General features: G+C 38.2%; 1 protein-coding gene across 1 annotated transcript in view; it reads left to right on the top strand.

The window, feature by feature from the left end:
• The window catches only part of LOC117963419 (transcriptional regulator ATRX-like), a 70,233-nt gene that overhangs the window by 25,911 nt on the left and 22,917 nt on the right, over positions 1-21,405 (top strand). The window contains exons 9-19 of the mRNA XM_058989086.1: positions 32-2,382; positions 3,207-3,276; positions 12,418-12,569; positions 14,534-14,701; positions 15,369-15,483; positions 15,617-15,719; positions 16,374-16,577; positions 18,073-18,214; positions 19,149-19,258; positions 19,990-20,136; positions 20,537-20,714. Coding sequence (XP_058845069.1) covers positions 32-2,382; positions 3,207-3,276; positions 12,418-12,569; positions 14,534-14,701; positions 15,369-15,483; positions 15,617-15,719; positions 16,374-16,577; positions 18,073-18,214; positions 19,149-19,258; positions 19,990-20,136; positions 20,537-20,714 — 3,740 coding nt within the window. The remainder of the gene's footprint in view (positions 1-31; positions 2,383-3,206; positions 3,277-12,417; positions 12,570-14,533; positions 14,702-15,368; positions 15,484-15,616; positions 15,720-16,373; positions 16,578-18,072; positions 18,215-19,148; positions 19,259-19,989; positions 20,137-20,536; positions 20,715-21,405) is intronic.

The following is a 21,405-nucleotide window of genomic DNA, read 5'->3' as shown; positions in this document are numbered from 1 at the left end:
AAAACACCTTTTTTTTTTTTTCTTCTTTCAGGTGGTGTGCTGAAGGAGGAAACCTTATTTGTTGTGACTTTTGTAACAATGCCTTCTGCAAAAAATGTATTTTACGCAACCTGGGTAGAAAAGAACTGTCAAGTATTATGGATGAAAGCAGCAAGTGGTACTGCTATGTGTGTAACTCTGAACCTTTGCTGGACCTGGTCACTGCTTGTGACAGCGTGCTGGAGAACCTGGAGCAGTTATGGCAACAACACCGAAAGAAACCCAAATCTGAAAATGAGAAGACAAACCAGGATGGCAACGTGCACAAACATTCACAGAAAGTCAAAGCTACCTGTAATGGAAAAGAAAACAGCTTGGACAACTTGTCTTCAGGCACCATAACAGTTTCCTACAAATCACTGAAGGTGCCAAAAGAATTGATTAAAAAGACAAAAAAACTAGTAGAAACAACAACTGGCTTGAATGCTACTTTTGTGAAATTTCTCCAGCAGGATACTGAAAAGCTACCTACAAATTTAATTAGATTAAGACATTTGAAAGCCTTCAAATCTGTACTTGGAGACCTAAAGAATGCTCATGCTGCACTAGAGGAAGATTTGGATGAGGAGTTCAAGGAATTGGCGCTTTTGAATGGTGAAGAAAATACCTGTGAGGTAAATAATGGAGGATTAAAATCACAACAGGAAAAGGAAGTCAGTGAAGTTGAGGACAATGTTGACATGTCTAACAGTGATAATGACAATGGGGCTGAAGATAATTTAGAGGATACTGTTGAGAAAGCCCACTGTGCAGATGAGAGCCGTGTTAACCCAGCTGAGAACAGTGGAGATGGGAGCCGTGTTACCCCAGCTGAGAACAGTGGAGATGAGAGCCATGCTAACCCTGATGAAAACAGTGGAGAGGAGACAATGTGGTGTGCTGTTGATGAGGCTGCTGACAATGTTATTCAGAACAAAGTTGATGCTTTTGGTGATGCAGTTGAGGAAAATGCTGATTCTGACAAACACGATGACCCAGATTCTGATATGAAGGAAGACGCTGACCAGGAGAGTGATGTTGAAATGAAGGAAACACCTGTCATTTCTCCTGGAGAAGTTGAGGAGCTCAGGGAAAATGATGACTCAAAGAGTGAGCAGAATGAAAAGAAATCAGAGTCTGGAAGAAGCACGGATTGTCAAGAAGATGAATCTGAACAGGCCAACGAGTGTGCCCTAGATAAAGAAATTGTCTCTGTTCCATCATCTGTTCCTGATGAGCTTTTTGAGGCAGCAGACTCCTCAGTGGATGCTTCTGGCATTGCAGAAGTAACTGAGGATAGTCCTGTAAAAAACAGGAAAACAGCAAAAAATAGCTTGACAAAGAGCAGTACTTCACGGAAAACATCTTCTAAGCATAGCAGCAACTCCAAAGTCAAATCTACAGTGAAAGTGACAAAAGAACTTGTTGTGAAGTTGACTCCTGTTTCAATAACAGATTCTACCAGTGTTTCAGAGGCCGAAGAAAGCAATGATGAAAAATTGAAGAGGGTAATTTCAGATGAAGAGGAGTCTGAAGATCCAGAAGTCTTAAAGGAGGATCTGCAATGCAGGCGGTCTCCACGTGTAAAGACTACACCCCTGAGGAGACATACTGACACAAAACTGTCTTCCCACCCAGAAGACGATAGTGATACGAACAATGACAAACCCAAACATTCCCAAAAAGCCAAATCTACCGATGAATCTTCTGCAAAGGCAAAGAAAGAATCCACAGAGAGGCAGACGGCTTCCAGCAGCAAAGCTGTAGATTCCTCCGATTCTGACATTCCTGACATCTTAAAACAAGTGGAAGATGAGAGTCCCGGTTCCCTTGAGGCAGACAGCAATGAGGACTCGCCAAAAAGCGTGCAAAGGAAATGCTTGTTTAGCCTCAGGAAAAGCACTGCACATTCCCAGGATAAGAAAGCTCCTAAGCGAAAACAGATTAAAACCACCTCTGAATCTGACCCTGATGTGAAGAAGATGACGGTTAAAAAGAAAAAACAGAATTGCTCTGACTCTTCTAATTACGACTCTGACTTGGAGAAGGAAATGAAGAGTCTTAGTAAATTAGAAACTGCCAAGAAGGGCAGTCGAAAGAGTAAGAAAGAACCGAAGGAGGAAGAGATGAAGGGTTCTTCATCTGATGACAATGAGACTCCTCAAGAGAAGAAAAAGTTAAAAACCAAAGAGAAGCGACCGAAAGCCAAGAAGGTTGTAAATTCTGACTTGTCTTCAAGTGATGCAGAAACAGCAGAACAGACTGGCAAGCAGGACTCTGCAGGAAGCAGCGATGAGCAGAAGATTCAGTCAATCACGGAAACTCTCGCTGGTCCCATTGGCAAAAGTTTTTGCCAGTCATCGGGTAATGTCTCCCTTTCATTATACTAAAATATACAATTGAACATACTCATCAATAAATATACATTGTCATTTAGGACTGGGTTATCACCAACCCTAAAATCCTCCAGCTGCAATGCATGAAGTAATGTCAAGTTAGAAATAAATATTGAAACTGATCTTTATGAGAAATCTAATCTCTTTTATTCTTTTTTGACCAGTGTACTTTGCATTCATGTCTATCTAAAGTATGTTTGAGGACCTCTTTGTTAAATTCATAATGACGCTAATTTAAGAAAGAGCGCCTTCAGATTAGATAACAACACTAAAAATATTAACACTGAAATAATGACACCATAGCAGAGAGCTAGAGACGGGTCATATAAATAAAATAAAAAGACTTTTGACCCTTAGTGATTACTGCAGCATTGTAACCTGAAGTGTTGTTCGGCAACCTGGATTTAACATCGTTTTTGGGGGAAAAACAGCATTTGTTTTAACTGACATTGGAAGATGTCTGTTTTGAAAGGGACAACTGACACACAAATCATGTTTTCAGAATCTAGGTCTATATTGGTTTGGCGAATGAGGCAGTACCTTCAGAACTGCTTGGCTGAGCTATTGCAGGCCACATTTACAGCAGGGAATATTGGTTAATGCATCATTCATAGAGAGCACATCTGTTTTGTTGTGAAAGTCAGTGTTTTGCTTGTAATTATAAAAGTTCTTAGTGAAGTGCTGATGCAGTTTGGTTTGACTTCGGAACATGTGATTTCAGAAGTCTAAAATTGTGAAGGGCGGATGAGGGTATAGGGATGACCTGACACTTTTGGGTCTTCTTTGTTTCAGGGGATGAAGCAGACGTTAAATCTGGTCTTGCTCTAGGTGTTGCTGATGACGATGACGATCCTGAGAATAGGTATGGTTCCAAGAAAATGGACTTAAAAAAGATTATAACACACCCTAGGCGTGGGAGCAAGGCAAAGCAACGGAACTCCAAGCGGGGTGCAAAAACTGGAACTGCGTGCCACGTAAAGACTCGCTCACAAGCTGCCCGTGGCATTGATCAAGCAGCCTCCAAACAGACCTCAATCCCGGCAAAGACAAAGTATGAGAGAAACATTTCAACACCCCTTGCTTAGGGTGTGTTATAAATATATTGCAGTGCTGTCCAATTTAAGTCTGCCAGTGTTGGTGGAATATGTGTTCATGCACAATACTTAACCAAAACTGAGCTGTGACGTAGTGGACAGTGCTGTAGCCTTTGTAGTCTGTTTTTTGTACGTGTACAATGGACCATCCTTAAACCAAAATGTTTGAGAAGGTAGGAAAAGCTCCTGACTTGACCTATCTGAAAATTTGCTTTGGGCACATGTCCACCCAATTTTTTTATTTTGTATTTCTTGATAACAATGCATTCTGGATGTATTTTAAATGTAAAGAAACTATCAGCTTTGTGCTTTAAGGATGGCTTCACATTCTTGCAGGTACATTTCACAGTATTTATTTCCATACTCGGTCTGTGTCCGTACAGATTATTTTTTTTCATTAGTAAAAGGGATGCAATATTAAATCCCTTTTCTCATGCGATGCTTTTCCAAAAATCATTTGTGTAGTATGGCTTAGGGGTGGGCGATATACCCTAAAAAAAAAAAAATCATATTTTAGATGTTAAAGACAATATACGATATATATCACAATATATTTAACATTCTGATCAAAGGTTTTTTTTTTTTTTGCCAAAATACACGAGTGTCAACCGTATCAAGTTTTAGTCTTGTCTGTTTTACATGTAATCAGCGCTCCAGATAAGGTTTTGAGTCATTGAGTAATTTAGATACAATGTAAAGTAAAATGCAACATTACCTTGAAGTCATGAGTACTTTCAATACTGTACGTACTTAATGCTAACTTCTGGGGTATGCAACTACAGCCTTGTATTTTAACTGTAATGTTACTTTGAGCTACTGTACAAAAACTTGGTCTTACAATAAACTTTCTTTTCCATATTTTCCACCTGAAAAAAATCCAGTCATGTCTTTTTCGCAGCCATTTAGTCCTGCCATAATAATATTACAGTCCGGGAAGTTGCTCCTCTCGATGTAGTTCGCTAGTACTGCGTTCACCGAGTCTCTGTCCACTAGTACAAGGCTGTTACAGTGTTTATAGTTTTCTTTAAGTGTTACTTTCTCAGTTTCTGGTGTCTCCCTTTCCTAGTCGACTGATACGCTCTCTAAAAATGTAAAAACAAAAAAAGTTAAAATAAATATTTTTAAATTGTATCGATACTGCACTCGTGCAAATAAAGAAACAATAATATTGCGTTCTTTATTGATTGCCTTGCTACAGCAAGCATCCCCACTCTCTCCAAACATAGAATATTGTATTTATTTTATAGATTTACCTTTCAAAATTTTAGCTGACAGATAAATAAATTGGTAGGTCAGGTAAAGGCATTTCTATAATCCATTCTCTAGCTCCCACATGCAGTATATTCACAATTAACCATTAAGACACCGGGAACCAACAAAGTATAAGAAGCTTGATAACATGCGAACTCAAGCTGTGCAGCAAAATTGCTATGTGTATTGTTTACGCATACATTTAAATATCGTACAACGTCATTCATATTTATCTGGAGCGCTGCATGTAACAGTGTTACCCCATATACTGACTTGTTGCTGGTTTGCACAAATACTTCTGTGCAAGTTTGCCTAGTCTGTGGTTACTCGCAGCCATCCTGAAGAGAATATACCCGACTACGACCTGAACCCCCAAGTTTATACTACCTGAGACCTCCCTAGAAATTGAAATGGATCAGTCCAAAGCTTAATGTTCGCGTTATGCACAACAGTTGCATAAAAATAAAAAATATATGTATAGTATTGAACAGATTAATCGGAGTGATTTAATCTACTAACGAGTTGATCGCAGATTGATTTTTTTTTACAATTTAATCGTGCAGAATTTTTTTTTTCTGTTTTGGCATTATAGGGTTAAAATCCAAAGTAACTAACACACGAGTCGTCACAAACTGTGTCACGTGTAGATAGTTGGAGAAAACAGGAAATGGAGGGTTACGAACCGAAGGGAAAACTCGAATCTAGTTATGGGTATATCTTTATATTGTCTCTCTGTAGCACAATACATTTTATTTGCGACAATATTTAAAAAATACTGTTATATCGCCCAACCCTAGTACGGCTGTTACATTTAGTTGTCTTTATGTAAGATTAATTCATGAAAAGTTGTGGATTAAAGGTAAAATCTTTCAGGATTCAGAAATAAAACACACAGCCAAAGGTGACACATGAGTTGTGCTGTGTCAATATTCAGAACAGTATTCAGATTCAAAGGCAGGCTGACTGACCTTTCTTTTTCTTCAATTTCAGCCATGCATAAACGTGTTGTGATAAGTATTGAAACTCAAATGCACTTTTGTATAACTGACCATTCAGTTGTGTTAAGTAGACTAACCTTTATGAACAGTTTGCCCATGAATGTAAATGTAATTGGTAGTATCATTTAGCAAATCTCTGGCCATTCCTCCAAAAAAGCAATAGCACTAATAAATGTTAGTTCAAAAAGCTGGGAGAAAATTGTGGTACTATATTATTATTATTATTATTATTATTATTATTATTATTATTATTATTATTATTATTTTATTTTTTATTTTTTTCCCCCCAAAATTCAGTTTGGCAATGTAACATACATTTGAGTTATGTACCAATACATCAAACTTAGGTTGAGATTTGCTGTAGTACTTCCATGCTTTAATTTCTGAAAATTGGGGGTCAATGGCTATGACTTACCAAAAAAAAAAAAAGTAATCTTCAATATAACTGTTTGAAGTGTTGTGATGTCATCCTGGGGAAAGTAGCAGCTTGGTTCATTTGGATGGGGAGGTACATTTTACTGTCTTTGTTTGTTTGTTTGTTTGTTTTCTTAACTCATATCGTGCCATTGGGATCACTGAGAATATACAAGGAGTTTGAAAATGTAAACACATGTTGGTTTACATTTATGTAACTGAGAAAAAAAAAAGATCTTTATGATATCCAGCAGAGCCCTGCTTGCGACTACATTTTATTTAATGTGTGTCTTTGAAATTTAATGAGTAAATGTAATATATTTTACTAAAATTGTATTTTGTTGCATAGACTTTGTACATATGTACAGTGATTGGAAGAATGTACTGATGGGAAAGGTGCAGGTTTGTTCAAGTATGCAGACTTGACGGAAATGTAACCCCTGTTAAGTTTGCTGGTTCTACATTTTTCCAGCAAATCCCATGGTGGATTTGGTGTACACCTTTTTATATTGCTGCTAGATGCAAATGATCTTGGGTAAAACTGGTTTGATATGAAACCTGTGACCCACATGGATTTTCGAACAATAAGGGATCGCCATGGATTGCATCATCCATCTATATGTGGTTGTCCAGGGACTACCTGGAATATTATGTGGTTGATGCAATCCAGATGGATTCTCTGGTAGTGTGAAATGCTCTTTAATAAAAGATCCAGGTTTGATTTATTCCCCCCCCCCCCCAAGTCAAGTCCCTTTATCTTCCTATAATTTTATAAGTGTTTGGAAGAAAAGGACACAGTTATATAATAATGCTTTCTTATGAATCCATCTATCTAAAGCTTAATATTTTCTAGTTTTGTGGAAGTTATCTTAAGCCTTGTGAGAAGCAAGATACAGACGTGAAACCATTTTGTGAAACGGATAAAAGGAGAAACTAGTTTTGTGTAACTGTTTCATGAAATTCTGCAGGTCTGTACTGGGCTTTAAAGCTGAATAATAACCTGGGCACGTTAAGGGTTAATGAAGCCTCCGTCAAGAACCAATGGTAGATTTCTTTTTTTTTAAATAATTATTTCAATTACATTTTTTTTATGATTGAAAATGTCCCCAGTGCATGTTTTTGTACCTATCTTGAGAATTCGTGTTAATTGGTTCTATTTAAAGATTTCCCGATCACTAAAATATCATTTTCATGGTTTATTTTCATGATGTACAAAGGAAGTTGAAACAGTGTTTGTTGTGCAGAAAATGCATCTTTTGCTTCTGAAGTGATTAAAACATCAGAACTTTGTTTGATTTGTTTTTCATGCACAGTTTATATAGCCAGTTCTGCATGAAAGTTATAATTCCAATAAAACTAAAAATATGTTCTTTATTCAGTTGCATTGTTGTGGTGATTGTCATTACAATATGTCATACCTGTCAACATTGAGTTTTCAAAATAAGGGAGCTTTGGTAAACTGAACTCTTAGTGGCCTGAATTGAAGTGAATACATACATAAGACCAAAAGCATGCAACAATTCCACCTTATTACTTGGTAGAATGAAAATGATACGCTGCTCCTAATTGCTTTTAAAAAAAGAAAAATATTCTGAAATTCTGTCTTGGCGTTCTTATTGTACTGTAGTTGTTGGTGGCTGATTTGGCAGCAGCCAATACTTTGTACAGGGTTCTCCCCAGGCCTTTTCAGCAAAGTGGCTCAGCTGAAAAAACCCGATCCGCCCGTCTTGCAGATGCTACTGTGCCTTTAACAATAAGGATTGATTGTGCTTCTAGCAGACTAGATCACTTGCGCGTTGCTGGATGAAAAAAAAATCTTGGAACCACGACAGCTGTGTCTTGATACAACATTTAACCAATCAGAGAGTTGAAGGGGCAGGTTTTCTGTGTTTAGTACTTCGAGAAGCTAAAACGTTAAAAATGACTGCTAAAAAAATAACTAATTTTCAAAGCAAAAATAGTGACAGTGAATGCAGGGGGTCAAAATAAGCCGACGATCGGCGGAATCACCGCATAATACTATATTTGCGCCGGCTACTTTATTAAATTATTTTCAGGTATTATTATTCAGTCCTTTTTTTTGGATTATTGTACTGTAAGGTGATATATAGTACGTAATAGCTATACATATGCACCAAAAAAAAAAAAAAAAAGCATATTCCTTTTGTTGTGATATTGTAACAATATGTACCCAGGTACTTGCGAGATATTGGGGGTTCATACGCCTTTAAAAAGAAAGGCGTGATGGGATATCAGCTGAACGCTTGTCAGCTGACATACAAATGCTTAAGTGCAGAGGTGCTGGATTATTACACTCTGGTTTCCTTTTTTTTTGTTTTGTTAACTCCAATAATCCTGCGTTATCTTTCCCGACTCAAATCATAGTGCCTAAATAAGCACGGTAATTTACCATAATAAAAAACAGTCATGAAAAAGAAAATGTAGAACATAAAAACGCAACCAGATACAGTCAACGAAAGACAACACATTATTCAAATTCTTTGTCGTATTATATATTTAAGGTAAGTTTATTTTTCTGTTAAGTGCTCCCGGCTATAATGTTCTGCCGCCTGGCTGTACAGAATTCCTGGGGAGATCCCTGTTGTAAACAGGTCCACTGTAGTTGATTTTACTCGACAGCAAAGCATACACAGTTGGCGTCGTTCCTTTCGTCACACAACAAATCTAAAGTCTGAGTTTGGTACTGCACCTTAACGAGGGGGGCGTATTGCACGCCCAGCCATCGTAGATGGTCAAGTATGTGAGCTTGCCTCACGCACTGAATGCATGTCTGCCACGGGTCTCCCCAGGGTCCTAAACCCTGCTTGATACAGGCGGGACTGCAGTAATACTGTATGCATGATTTTAGTACATGAAATGTTAGCGAGAAATTGACTTTTGCAGAAATTAAAGGCTTGCTGATCTGAAGGGGTTTAACAGTAGCGTTTTGATCAAAATACAGGAGAAAATCTGTCCCAGCAAATTGTTTGAGAGAAGTGTCCAAAAAACGGCAGAGTCCCGGCAAATAAGGGAGAGTTGACAGGTCTGATTTATAAAATATAAAAATAAAATTATGTATTTATGAAGACCTTAGCATGATTAGGTGAACTTCAGTCTTCAGTTTTTCGCTAAATCTGGGTTCAATTTGTCTACAGTAATTTGAATCCCTGGGAGACAATAATTGCCCCTAATAGATCGTTTATAAATGAAGTGTCAATATCCAAGTGACTACTCTTTTGCCTTTTATTCTTCTGATTTAAATATTTTAAATGACATCCTATCTGAAGCTCAGAAAATGTAATAATTATGCTCATCCCTGAGAGAACTAGCTGTTTGGCTTTAGAAAGTAGCATAGGCCCCTGTCTGCACTTGTCAAGGGCCCATGAGCACAGACCCAGGACCTGTTGTGTGTGGCTTAGGCATCCTATTTCTTGATATGGGGAGGGATTAGCTAATATCACCCCTGTGGTTTAACCACAACAGGATGTAGCCAGTAAAATGGTGCAGAGAAAAATCAGTGTGCATGATTATACTGACTCAATTCATATTCTATTATAATGATACATAGTTTAAAGCACTCTGTGCAGTTGGAAATCACAGTGCACACACAAATAGTTTCTGCATTTTACATTCTGCCAGAGATGTAAGTCAGTTTGCTAAATTTGTTTCATGTTTAGCTTTTCTAGAAGCAGAAATGTATATGATTTTTGTGTACATGGTCACCTAAAAAATAAAATGGTTTCCTATTAAAGCTTTGCACTTGTATTACATTCATACTTATTGTTCAAGATAATGAAGAATTTTCTCAGTACAGAGTGTGTTAACCATTAAGGATTATAATTCTCAAGTTAATAATTCCCCTTGGATTTGTCTTAATGCTTTTATGCAATGTTTTAAAATACTTCAGTGTAAATGCATGTCAGTGCCTTTGAGAAACTAACTAGCACTGTGGGCCAAATATTCAGGATGCTAGAGGGAATGGAAGTTTTACCATTCACTTTCATCCTTGTTAAGCATCATCCACATCATACAGGACCAATAAAAAAATATCAGAGCAAAACTGAGATGTTGTACTAAGACAATAAATAAAACTTGGATGCACAGCAATTGCTAAGTGCAATGAAACTTGCTGTAGACTCTGCACGGAACTTCCTATTTTAACAAATAACAGCAAGTAAATCAAATACCGGTTATTGTCTGTCCCACCACAGCAGGTGTAGAGGGATAGAAATAGCATGATTTGTAGTACTACTGCAAAGCAATGCTAATTGATCCGGAAGGATTGATTATTGTGAACCAAGTGCCATTCCCTTTCTAACTTGACCGGCGAATACAAACTTTATGTCTAACACGCAGCATAGAAATGTTCTTGTCGGTAATAGACGCTAAGTTTAGTTCTGCCTGATCAATAGTGAATGCAGTTATTTAAAATGTATTTAATTGATTTTTAAAAATTTTAGTGTGGATTCTGAGTGATAACTTTTTTTTTTTTTACCTTTGTTTAAAATCTGCAAAACTCTCAATGAATCGGCAACCAGACAAGTGCTACAGTCCTCTTAAAAGACCACTTGCGTTATCAGGATGCAATAAGAACGTACTGTATTATCAATAGCAAAACTGTAGTTAATGTTAAATATATGTAAGACAAACTTCCCAGCACAAAGGTGGTCACTTATAGGCACGTACATTAGTCTAAAGCGGAAAAAGTTGCCATGGTACAGACCTTGCACTGGTTCAAAATCTAGTTAACAATGCGCTTCATATTCAGTATAATAATTAACAAAAAATTCCTAGGCTGGTTTCGTATTTTCTTGTTTGGTTTAAAAAAATCTATGACTTTGAACGTTTATGTAAATAATGAATGCGTTTTAGTGCAATATGCATAGCCTGTTTTTCACCTTCGTACTGATGCAGGTTAACTCCTTCAGCTTTACACAGACACACAATGATTAGTAATAAACATGAATGTAAATGACAAATCCAACACATTTTTTGTTTACCCACTGATTGGGCGCTGATTCTGGGAGTGCTCTAATTACTTCAAGTTATATTCAAATATACAGGTCAAGGAAAACATAAAAATACCTGCGGTTCACCTAATGTTGCTAAACATGCTCTAACCATTTTCTTGGCACATTTAACACAAAGTAATAACTCATGAATTCCCTTATTCACGGTATGGAAATGTTGGCATTCAAATTGTACTGTACATGCACATACATTACTGTGAAAGGACCCTTTTCTAATTTACTGCCCTATCTTTTTGTTTTGCTGCTTATCTCTCAACACTGCAGACCTCTTAACTGCTTGTACAGTCTGGGAAAATCATTTCCACTCACCAGGGTTCAGGATATTTTGCAAGTTTTGCGATGTCCTTTTATCAGACTCAACATTTCCAAATGCTAGCAAACCTTGTTTACTTGAAACACTTACTAGGAAATCTCATGTTGTTGTTTAGAGTGAATGACGCTGCAAATATCTGTGTACCGACGGAAAGCGGCTGAATTTGAAGATCTGGATGTTTTAAGATGACAAATCTTTCATGAGGTTGCACAGCCCAAGAACACTTTCTCTAAAAACCCTATTCCAAAATCCTACATCTCAAAAGGGTTATATTGATATGAATATTATCATCTTAATGCTTATTTATTTGATAATTATCAACTGGTGCTCTTTCATTTTTGTCGTCAACAATGCCACGTTTGATTGCATGACCAGTAAGTAGCATTATGACAAGGGTGCAGTTTTGTACTAGAATTCCGTGAGTCACAAGAAGAAACAATTAATCGTGAATATGCAATTAACATTGCCATCCAGAAACACCAGCTCTGTCTTCCAACTACTTTGTGAGAAAAAATTGCTTGCTAGGCCCCAGTTCAGCAGTTTCAGTCCTCTTATTTTTTTTATTTTTTTAACAAATGTATTTTATGATAAACAAATGAAACGGGAGTAGAGTTTGCAGATACACGTTCCTAACCACTGTTGCAGGTAGTAGCAAGAAGGTTTCAGCTTGTGTCTGCAAATCAAACTAGTTAAACAGAATGGAAAGCCAACAATATCTGAGTACACAGTACGGTGCACTGTGGCAGAATATTGTAAATGGGAATCGTAGCGAAAGAAAAATGTTTGTGGGACATTGTAGTCCCAGCACCAGACATTTGTGTTGAAGCTGCTTACTGCAACTCTAAGCAATTTAGGAGATCAACTTTAGAGACCATTCGTTTGTGTTTTTACCACCCCTCACAGAATCGCAAAGAAGATGATCTTGGCTCAAATCAAGGCAAACATGTCCTCTGGGGAGGATGGCTCATCGGATGATGAAGAATCGGAGAAGGACAAGAAAAAAAAATCTGAGAAAGCAGCTGGGGAGGAGGAAGAGGAGGATGAGGAAGAGGAGGGTGAGTGACAGTGTTCACTGGATTTTTCTAGAAATAAAGATCTGTATATTTTAAAATATTGAATCATATTGTTTTAGGTAAGTTATCTTTGAATAATTGCTGTTTTAAGCAAATAAAATATCAAAAAGAAAACCTGTGACAGTTATTTTAACATATTCTTTTTTGCAGTGAATATGGCTTATGGCACAAGCCATACATCTGCTGCAAGCAGTTTTAACTTGGTGTATATTTGATGCCCTATCCATCTGAAATACACCACTTTTGAAAGTTTAATATTCACATTTCCTGTCTGTCACCAACTCACTTAAGTGTGCCCGAGCTGCCTCTCTCTCCTCTGTCCTAATTCTCCTCGACCTCTCTGCTGCCTTTGACACTGTTGATCACTCTATTCTACTATCATCTCTTGCTGACCTGGGGATCTCTGGCACTGCTCTGGCCTGGTTCTCCTCCTACCTCTCCAACCGCACTTACCAGGTAACCTGGCGTGGAGCAACCTCCACACCTCACCCTCTCTTAACTGGAGTCCCCCAAGGGTCAGTCTTGGGTCCTCTCCTGTTCTCTCTCTACACCCGCTCCCTGGGCCCCCTCATCACATCCTATGGTTTCTCATACCATTTCTATGCTGATGATGCTCAGATTTTCCTCTCCTTCCCCACCTCTGACTCCACCATCTCCTCCCGTATCTCTACCTGTCTGCCTGCTATTTCCTCCTGGATGCACTCGCATCACCTCAAACTCAACCTCTCTAAATCTGACCTCCTTTTCTTTCCCTCCTCTGATCTCTCTATCTCTGTTCCTCTGGAATCTACCACACTCTCTCCCTCTTCCTCCGCTAAGAACCTTGGAGTCACCCTGGACCCCTGCCTTTCTTATTCCCAGCACATCTCCACTCTGGCACGCACTTGCTGATTCTTCCTGAGCAACATCCGAAGAATCTGACCCTTCCTCACCAACTATGCTACCCAGCTCCTGGTCCAGGCCCTGGTACTCTCCCGCCTAGACTACTGCAACTCCCTCCTGGCTGGCCTCCCTGCGTCCGCCACCCGTCCGCTCCAGCTCATCCAGAACTCTGCTGCCCGCCTGGTGTTCTCTCTGCCTCGCTTCGCCCACGCTACTCCACTACTCCGCTCGCTCCACTGGCTCCCGATCACCGCTCGCATCCAGTTCAAGACTCTTGTACTAGCCTACAGATGCCTTGACCAGACTGCACCCAGCTACCTCCAGAGCCTCATCTCTCCCTACACCCCCACTCGACCTCTCCGCTCCGCCTGCTACGCTCCCCTGCCTCCAGAGCCCTCTCCTTTTCCACCCTTGCTCCGCAGTGGTGGAATGACTTTCCTACAGATGTCAGGACTGCCCAGTCCCTGACCACATTCCGGCGCCTCCTTAAGACTCACCTCTTCAAACAGCACCTGTAGAACTCCTCTGTTTGTATCCTGGGACACTATCACCCTTCATTTAAATGTGCTTTATTTTGCTCTTATCTGCCCCCTATTTTACTGCATTTAATCCTGTACTTCAGAATACTGTAATCTGCCAAGTGTTTAACCTGTAGTAATTTGTATTTAATCATATCCTGATGTAACTATCACTATTTAATCATATCCTGATGTGACTATCACTATTTTCTGCTGTATTATTGAATTGTAGTTTGTCACACTTGAACAAAAGTTATTGTATTTCTTGCTCTTATTGTATTACTTGTATTGTAACACTTGAAATGTATTTGCTTACGATTGTAAGTCGCCCTGGATAAGGGCGTCTGCTAAGAAATAAATAATAATAATAATAATTTCTTACAATGTGTGTGTGCTGTGAAAATCGATGTATATTGCAGCTTCAGGGCTGTTATATAAACTATATTTTAATATGTATCTATTTTAAAATAAGACATTTTATGAGGGTGCTTCTCTTCAAGTTAAATTATATGTACTCTTAATGTATTTCGATTTCTCCCCCTGTAGAGGAAGAGGGTTCTGAAACTGGTTCGGATTCAGATTTTGAGATGACTAAGAAGTCTCGCTATCGACACCGCCTGCTCCGACACAAGCTGTCCATGAGCGACGGCGAGTCGGGTGAGGAGAGCCAGTCCAATAAGAAAAGGGAACGCAAGAGAAGATCCAACAGGAAAGGTGTGTCTCACGAGGGGGAGGATGTGTTTGCACCTGACCGGGACACACTCATGTAGTTGAAAGGAGTAAAAGCCAAGTCTTTAGAACTTCTCTTATCATTCTCACACATTCCTGATTGTCTGACTGTTTATCAAGTCTGATGGAAGAACTTTCTCCGTTCCTGTGTGACTTTTTTTTTTTTTTTTTTTTAAATAGAACCTCTTCTGGCCCCTCATAGATTCCTATGGGTAATTAAGAATGCGAGGGTCGGGCTTAAGGGGTTTCCTGTAACACAAAGAAAACCTTGCCTAATCCACTGTTTAGAACCTTGCTATCTACTAAATTAGAAAACTTTGTACAGAATTGTGTTTCTTAGTTTATTGGACAAGGCTAGCATAGGTACATCTCATTAGTGCAAGCACAGATACAAAGGCAGACCAAAGTAGTCCATACGCTAAGATTACTAACAAACACGTAAAAAATTTAACATTTTTTTTTTTAAGTATCGTTTCATCAGGTTTTCATCCACTTGCATTACACAGTATTATCAGTATAGGGCTGTATATATGTGTCACATTCTTTGACTTCAGTGCTATGGGATGGTAAATCTGCTTCACCTGAATTGCCCAAAATCTGCAAAACAATCAGGGACTCGATGTTGAATTTTCTTGTTTCATTGTGTTTAAAGTGAGCAGTGATGATTCTGCAGATTCTGATTTTGAAGAGTCTGGTGTGAGCGAGGAGATGAGCGAGGAGGAGGATGATGAGGATGAGGAAGAGAAAAAGAAGCGCCCCAGAACAAGGTTTGTTTTTGTTTTATTGTTTTCAGCTTTGCGTCCTGGAGTGGGCTAGAAGGGAGTATGGTTGTCTTTTTCTGCAATAAGTTACTTAATTATTTATTCCAAATAAAAGTATCTTGTTTTTTTTCCTTGCCAGATCGTCCAAGAAAGCTGGGGCTGAAGAAAATCTGCGCAGCTACAAACAGAAGAAGAAGAGACGCCGTATAAAAGTACAGGAGGATTCATCTAGTAATGACAAGGTAATAACTGATAGGATATAAGGCTTTGACAGTCTTTATTCACGTTCATCAAAATAGTGCATCTAATATATAAGCTGCCTGGAGTTGTTACATTTATGTTTGGATCCGGTACCCCATTTCTACTCTTCTATATAATTCCATAGATATGTTTGCTCATAGTTTACAATTTATAGGCTTCAGTTTTAGTAATCTTACAGTGTCTGTTTAATCTCCAAGTCCCGCAATACTGTGAAAGTATGTCATCTCTCTGTGATTTAACGTGTGCTTGAAATTACCTGGCGGGTACCAGGGTACTTGGACATTTTTCACAATCGGCTACCTAGTTCCAGAATTTGTATCCCATTTCAACCTTTATCCTCTTCTGAAGGGTATGTACGTAGCGGAGGCAGTTGTCCGTCCGTCCGTCCTTCCGTACGTACATCACATTTTTTTATACAGTACCTCTGGAGAACTGCTTGGTATCAACATTATTGAGTATTAGGTTATGGGATATTCTGTACATACTGTTGATGTACAGTATGGCATGGTCATTGTACTGATGTCTCGTGGCGGGGAATGGTATGTTACTGTCGTACTTTTGTGTGTGTGTGTGTTTTTTTCATAGACTTGCCACCTGAAGGCTAACGAGTTGTTAATATGTTTGTGCACACACAGAGTAATGAGGACGATGATGAAGACAGCGATGATGATGAAGACGATGACGACGACTCAGTGTCTCCCGGAAAGGGTCGAAAGAAGATTCGAAAGATTCTCAAAGTAGATAAATTGAGATCCGAGACCCAGAACGCCTTGAAGGAGGAGGAGGAGAGAAGGAAGCGCATCGCAGAACGAGAACAATTAAGGGAAAAGCTAAGAGAGGTACACAGTCCGAGAGCTTACATAACAATTAAGTACCCTATTCATACTCACAAATAGTTTAAAACCCCAACTCGCGGCAGTCAAATCAGCAGGCAGCTGTCATTCTCTTGGCTAATAAGAATTTAGTATAACTCACAAGAAGTGTACTCCAAAAGCACCTTGCAATATGGCTTTTCCTGGCTGTTTGTTTTGTGGGACTTCTGTACCCTGAAAAGGATTTGGATTAAGTGGTTTGAAGGTCATGGAATTGTGAAGGCACTTTATAAATTGTGAAATAAAACTACACACCATTTTATTCCTGTTGACATTTCTCAGAGGTTTTCAAATGTACAGTGTGAGAAAAATATGGAGGTGGATCCCTATTGTTTATATTTTCACTTCTGTAATTTACATTTAGGGATTTTCCATAGCACTTTTTTAATATATTTAACTCAACACTGCAGAAAGTCCATGAAATATTTGCGTATTATTTTTATCTGAGAAGTCATTTCTAAGTCTTAACATAGACTAGGGCTGCTACGATTAACGTAAAGTATTCAAATTCACATATCCACACAACTTTACATTAAATTGTAAAAATAGATGTCTGGCCTGACTGTTTGAACTGTGTCTCAGGGGTCCTTTACTTGAGTACAGTAGTTCCAACATAAAAATAAAAACTACTAAACAAACGGGGAATGGGGTCCACGAGTCTGTGGCAATTGAAACATTTTCTCCCTTTTGAAAGTTTTGTATGAACAGCTGCAGCACGATTTTCTTTAAGTTTTTCCAGCCTCGCTGTTATTGTTTTATGGATCGGCACAGTATTGGTATAATCTTACATAGATTTCAAAACTGCTGCATTCACATTTCACACGCACTGTCCTCATAGGGGATAACGTGATCACGCCCTGTTCGGCCAAATCTATAGCAAATGTTATGGATGTTTGCTTTTTATTGTTGTTATTATTATTTTGTTTATTTAGCAGACAACTTTATCCAAGGCGACTTAGAGACTAGGGTATGTGAACTATGCATCAGCTGCAGAGTCACTTACAACTGCGTCTCCCCCGAAAGACGGAGCACAAGGAGGTTAAGTGACTTCATCAGGGTCACACAATGAGTCAGTGGCTGAGGTGGGATTTGAACCGGGGACCTCCTGGTTATAAGCCCATTTCTTTGACCACTGGACCAAGCAGCCTCCTATGAGTCCTATGAGAATGAGTAATGAAAAGAACCTTCCACACCGACAGATGGGATTGACAGCAACGCAAAGAGCCCCTTGCCAATGTGCAACTTGAAAACTGAACAGAAATCGTTATGCACGTACCTTACATATTGTTAATGCTGTGCTCCTTTTTGCACAGCACAGTTCTTTTAGTACAGTCTCCTTAGCTTAACCATTTAGCTGGCACTCACTGACGCTGATTTTACAGGAAATCTACAGATTCTAGTTATTGACGTTTCGTGTTTTTTTTTCGTTTTTTTTAAACTGTGATGATTTAATGTTTTGCAGGTCGTCGTCGTTGAAGAGTCTTCTCAAATCCCGGTTCCCATAACAACCAAGCTGGTATTGGATGAAGATGAAGAGACCAAGGAACCCCTCGTGCAGGTGCACCGGAGCTTGGTCACCAAACTGAAACCTCATCAGGTCGATGGTATGGATTGCAGTTCTCAACAATATTTAATGTCCCATTTCGGCTGTACAAGGCTGTGGATGTAGATAGAGACAAGCTCAGGGAAGGGTTCTGGATTCACATTCATCTCTTGCCATGTTTTGGCAAAACTGATATTTGGCTAAAAGCCCTAATTGCTTGCAAAGGAGATGTTGCTTCTTTCCTTAGAAAAAACAGTCGTACTCGAATTTTAAAGTAGAGTACAGCTATGGCCAAAAGTTCTACGTCACCTTAAATTATAAGATTGAGACATTATTTTAAAGAAAAAAAAAGATATTATCCATCTATCCATCTATCCATCTATTTATCTATCTATCTATCTATCTATCTATCTATCTATCTATCTATCTAGCTATCTGTCTCTATCTATCTATCTATCTATAATATATATATATATATATATATATATATATATATATATATATATATAATAAAATGTATAATTAACATAATTCAGGTCTTTTTATTTAACATTACAAAAGAATATCATAAGTCTACCGGAAGCCATAATAGTAGTACAGTATTTCATGATAAATTTCGAATGATCACATTTTTACACTTTTGTTAGTTTTCCTTTTAAGTATATAGAAAATTGCAAAGTGTTATATAATTCTATATGTTAACGTAACATTATTCAGCAGGTTTCATTCGACTTTATGAAGCAAAATTTGTTAATTCTATAGGGTGATGGAAAACTTTTGGCCATAGCTGTACGAGTTAAAAGCATATGTTTTACATAAGACAATTCTGTTTTAAATTAAATAATAAAGTATATTATTAGCAGTGAAATTAGCAGTGAAAGCCTGGGTGTTGACTTGATAAATCCTCTTGTCGTAGAATTTGAAGGTGATTTAACAAAGATGTAAATTCTACATTGATTGGTTTTCCAGAGGGTGAAACTATGTGTGTTTTACAGGTGTGCAGTTTATGTGGGATTGTTGCTGTGAGTCGTTGAAGAAAACTAAAAAGTCAGCTGGATCTGGTTGTATTCTTGCACATTGTATGGGTCTTGGAAAGACGTTACAAGTAAGTTAAAATGCATTGAACATGTGAGTAACAGTGTATCAACTTTAGAGTAGGTGCAAATATTGTATCTTTTGAGATGGCAATTGCACGCATGGCTTTCATTTTTTGTTTTTTTGTTTCAAATTTGCACCGGGGGAGTTTTTTTATTTGTCAAAATCTGTTACTTTCTGGGGATAAAAAATAAATAACTTGTCTTCCATCGACTCCGAGTGCAGCTGTGCTGAAGCAGGAGAGGGGTGTAGCTCAGACTCCGAATAATAAGTGCAAGTTGGTTCTGTTCAACTATCAAATGTTTTGTTCTGTGCATATTATTTTTACTCAAATTTAAGCTAGAAAAGTCTGTATAAGACTTTTATATGCTGCGTTCTCTATGGTTTATTTGACAGTTTTTAAGTTAATGTGATTTTCACCTGAGCCAGTGCTAATGTCATGTGCCTGAAATCTGAAGGCCAGGTATTTAGATTGTCATTATGAACGTAAAGTGCACAGAGCTAACAATTTCATTATATGAATTCACATTTTCCCCCATATGAAATGTGCACACGCTATATGAAAATATATATACTATAATGCATGCATCTTTCATATAGGTACATTTTAGATCTGAAAAGTGATTTTGAATTTATTAATATTTTCAGAGCTCTATCTATTTTTAAATGCAGTCTGTTTTTAAAGGAATGTTTTATGTAGAGTTGTGAATCTCATTGTGTGAAATGCCCTGCTTGTTCCAGGTGGTGACGTTACTGCACACCTTGCTGTTGTGTGAGAAGATGGAGTTCAAAACCGCCCTGGTGGTCTGTCCACTCAACACTGTTCTCAACTGGCTGAATGAATTTGAGAAGTGGCAAGAAGGCATGACCGATGAAGAGAGTTTAGAGGTAATGTCGGCAGTAATGTGATCAATGTGTTGTGCAAATGGGATTTTTAATTTCATTATTAAGTGAATGGTCTTGAGTAATAAGTGTACAACATCCAGTTTTAATCTCAAGTTATTTTAATTTCTACTTCTCTTTTTATAACCACAAATCTCACTGTGTCAGAGCCCTGAGGTCTTGCATTGGGTGAGGAGGAGTGATGCAAACCAGGCAGTCCTCATAAAAGCTGCTTATGTCTATATCTATACTGAACATGTATTAAAAATAAAACCTGAAAATCACACCCCCGAAATATAATGTCATGCTATTGATAACATTACTGGAAGAACAACATGGAAAGCATTATTCATACTACGTTTATGCAGAGCATTTTGCGGTAGTTGAAGTATCAATTCTTTTCCAGGTGAACGAACTTGCCACTGTGAAGCGGCCCCAGGAACGGGCATATATGCTGCAGCGCTGGCAGGAAGATGGTGGGGTCATTATCATCGGCTATGAAATGTATCGCAATCTCACACAAGGCAAGAACGTTAAAAGCAAGAAGCTGAAAGAAACTTTCCAAAAGACGTTGGTCGACCCGGGTAAGACTCGTATAATTAAACAGACCACTTATTTTATTAATCGTTCAGGATGTCCTGGGCTAGGGTGTTTTTAATTTGAAGATTCTTGCTTACTGGAGGGATGCACGTACAGTGACTGGCTTTTACACCTGCTGGCCTTTTGAACAACGTATAAGCAATCCTCCTTGACAGCTTGAAATGATGGAAAACAAATGATGTCGTACACAATCACATCATTCAGTTCCTGAAATTTGTATTTGGTTGGAAAAGAATCCTGACCGATGAAGAGTTTGTTGACCATTATATATCACATTTTAAACAGTAAGTAAAAAAAAAAAAATAATAATAAAAATATATATAGCCAAACTTGCAGTTTAGATGGCTTACCAAAAGAATTTCCGTAGAGACATTCATGGTCGCACTCTTGTCATCTTGCTTCAAAGGGATTCATTATTTCATTCCTGCTGTTTTATTTTCTTCCAAAAAATCTCTTTATTAATTTAAAAACATGATTATAAAAACAAACAAACTACGGTGTCATCATCAGGTTCACATTGTTTTCATAAACTCGTGTCTAGTTTATATAGATTACATTCCAAAGTACTGTAATCTGTTTGGAATAAATATTTTAGTAACATTCCTGTAGTATGTTAAACTTGCTTTAGGCTTGTAGCGAATGTTGTGTGTTGTTTTTTTTTCTCTCCTGACCCAA

This window comes from Acipenser ruthenus, chromosome 16, assembly GCF_902713425.1.
Source record: "Acipenser ruthenus chromosome 16, fAciRut3.2 maternal haplotype, whole genome shotgun sequence".
In the NCBI taxonomy this organism is placed as follows: domain Eukaryota; kingdom Metazoa; phylum Chordata; class Actinopteri; order Acipenseriformes; family Acipenseridae; genus Acipenser; species Acipenser ruthenus.
This window is presented reverse-complemented; position numbering and strand designations above follow the sequence as displayed.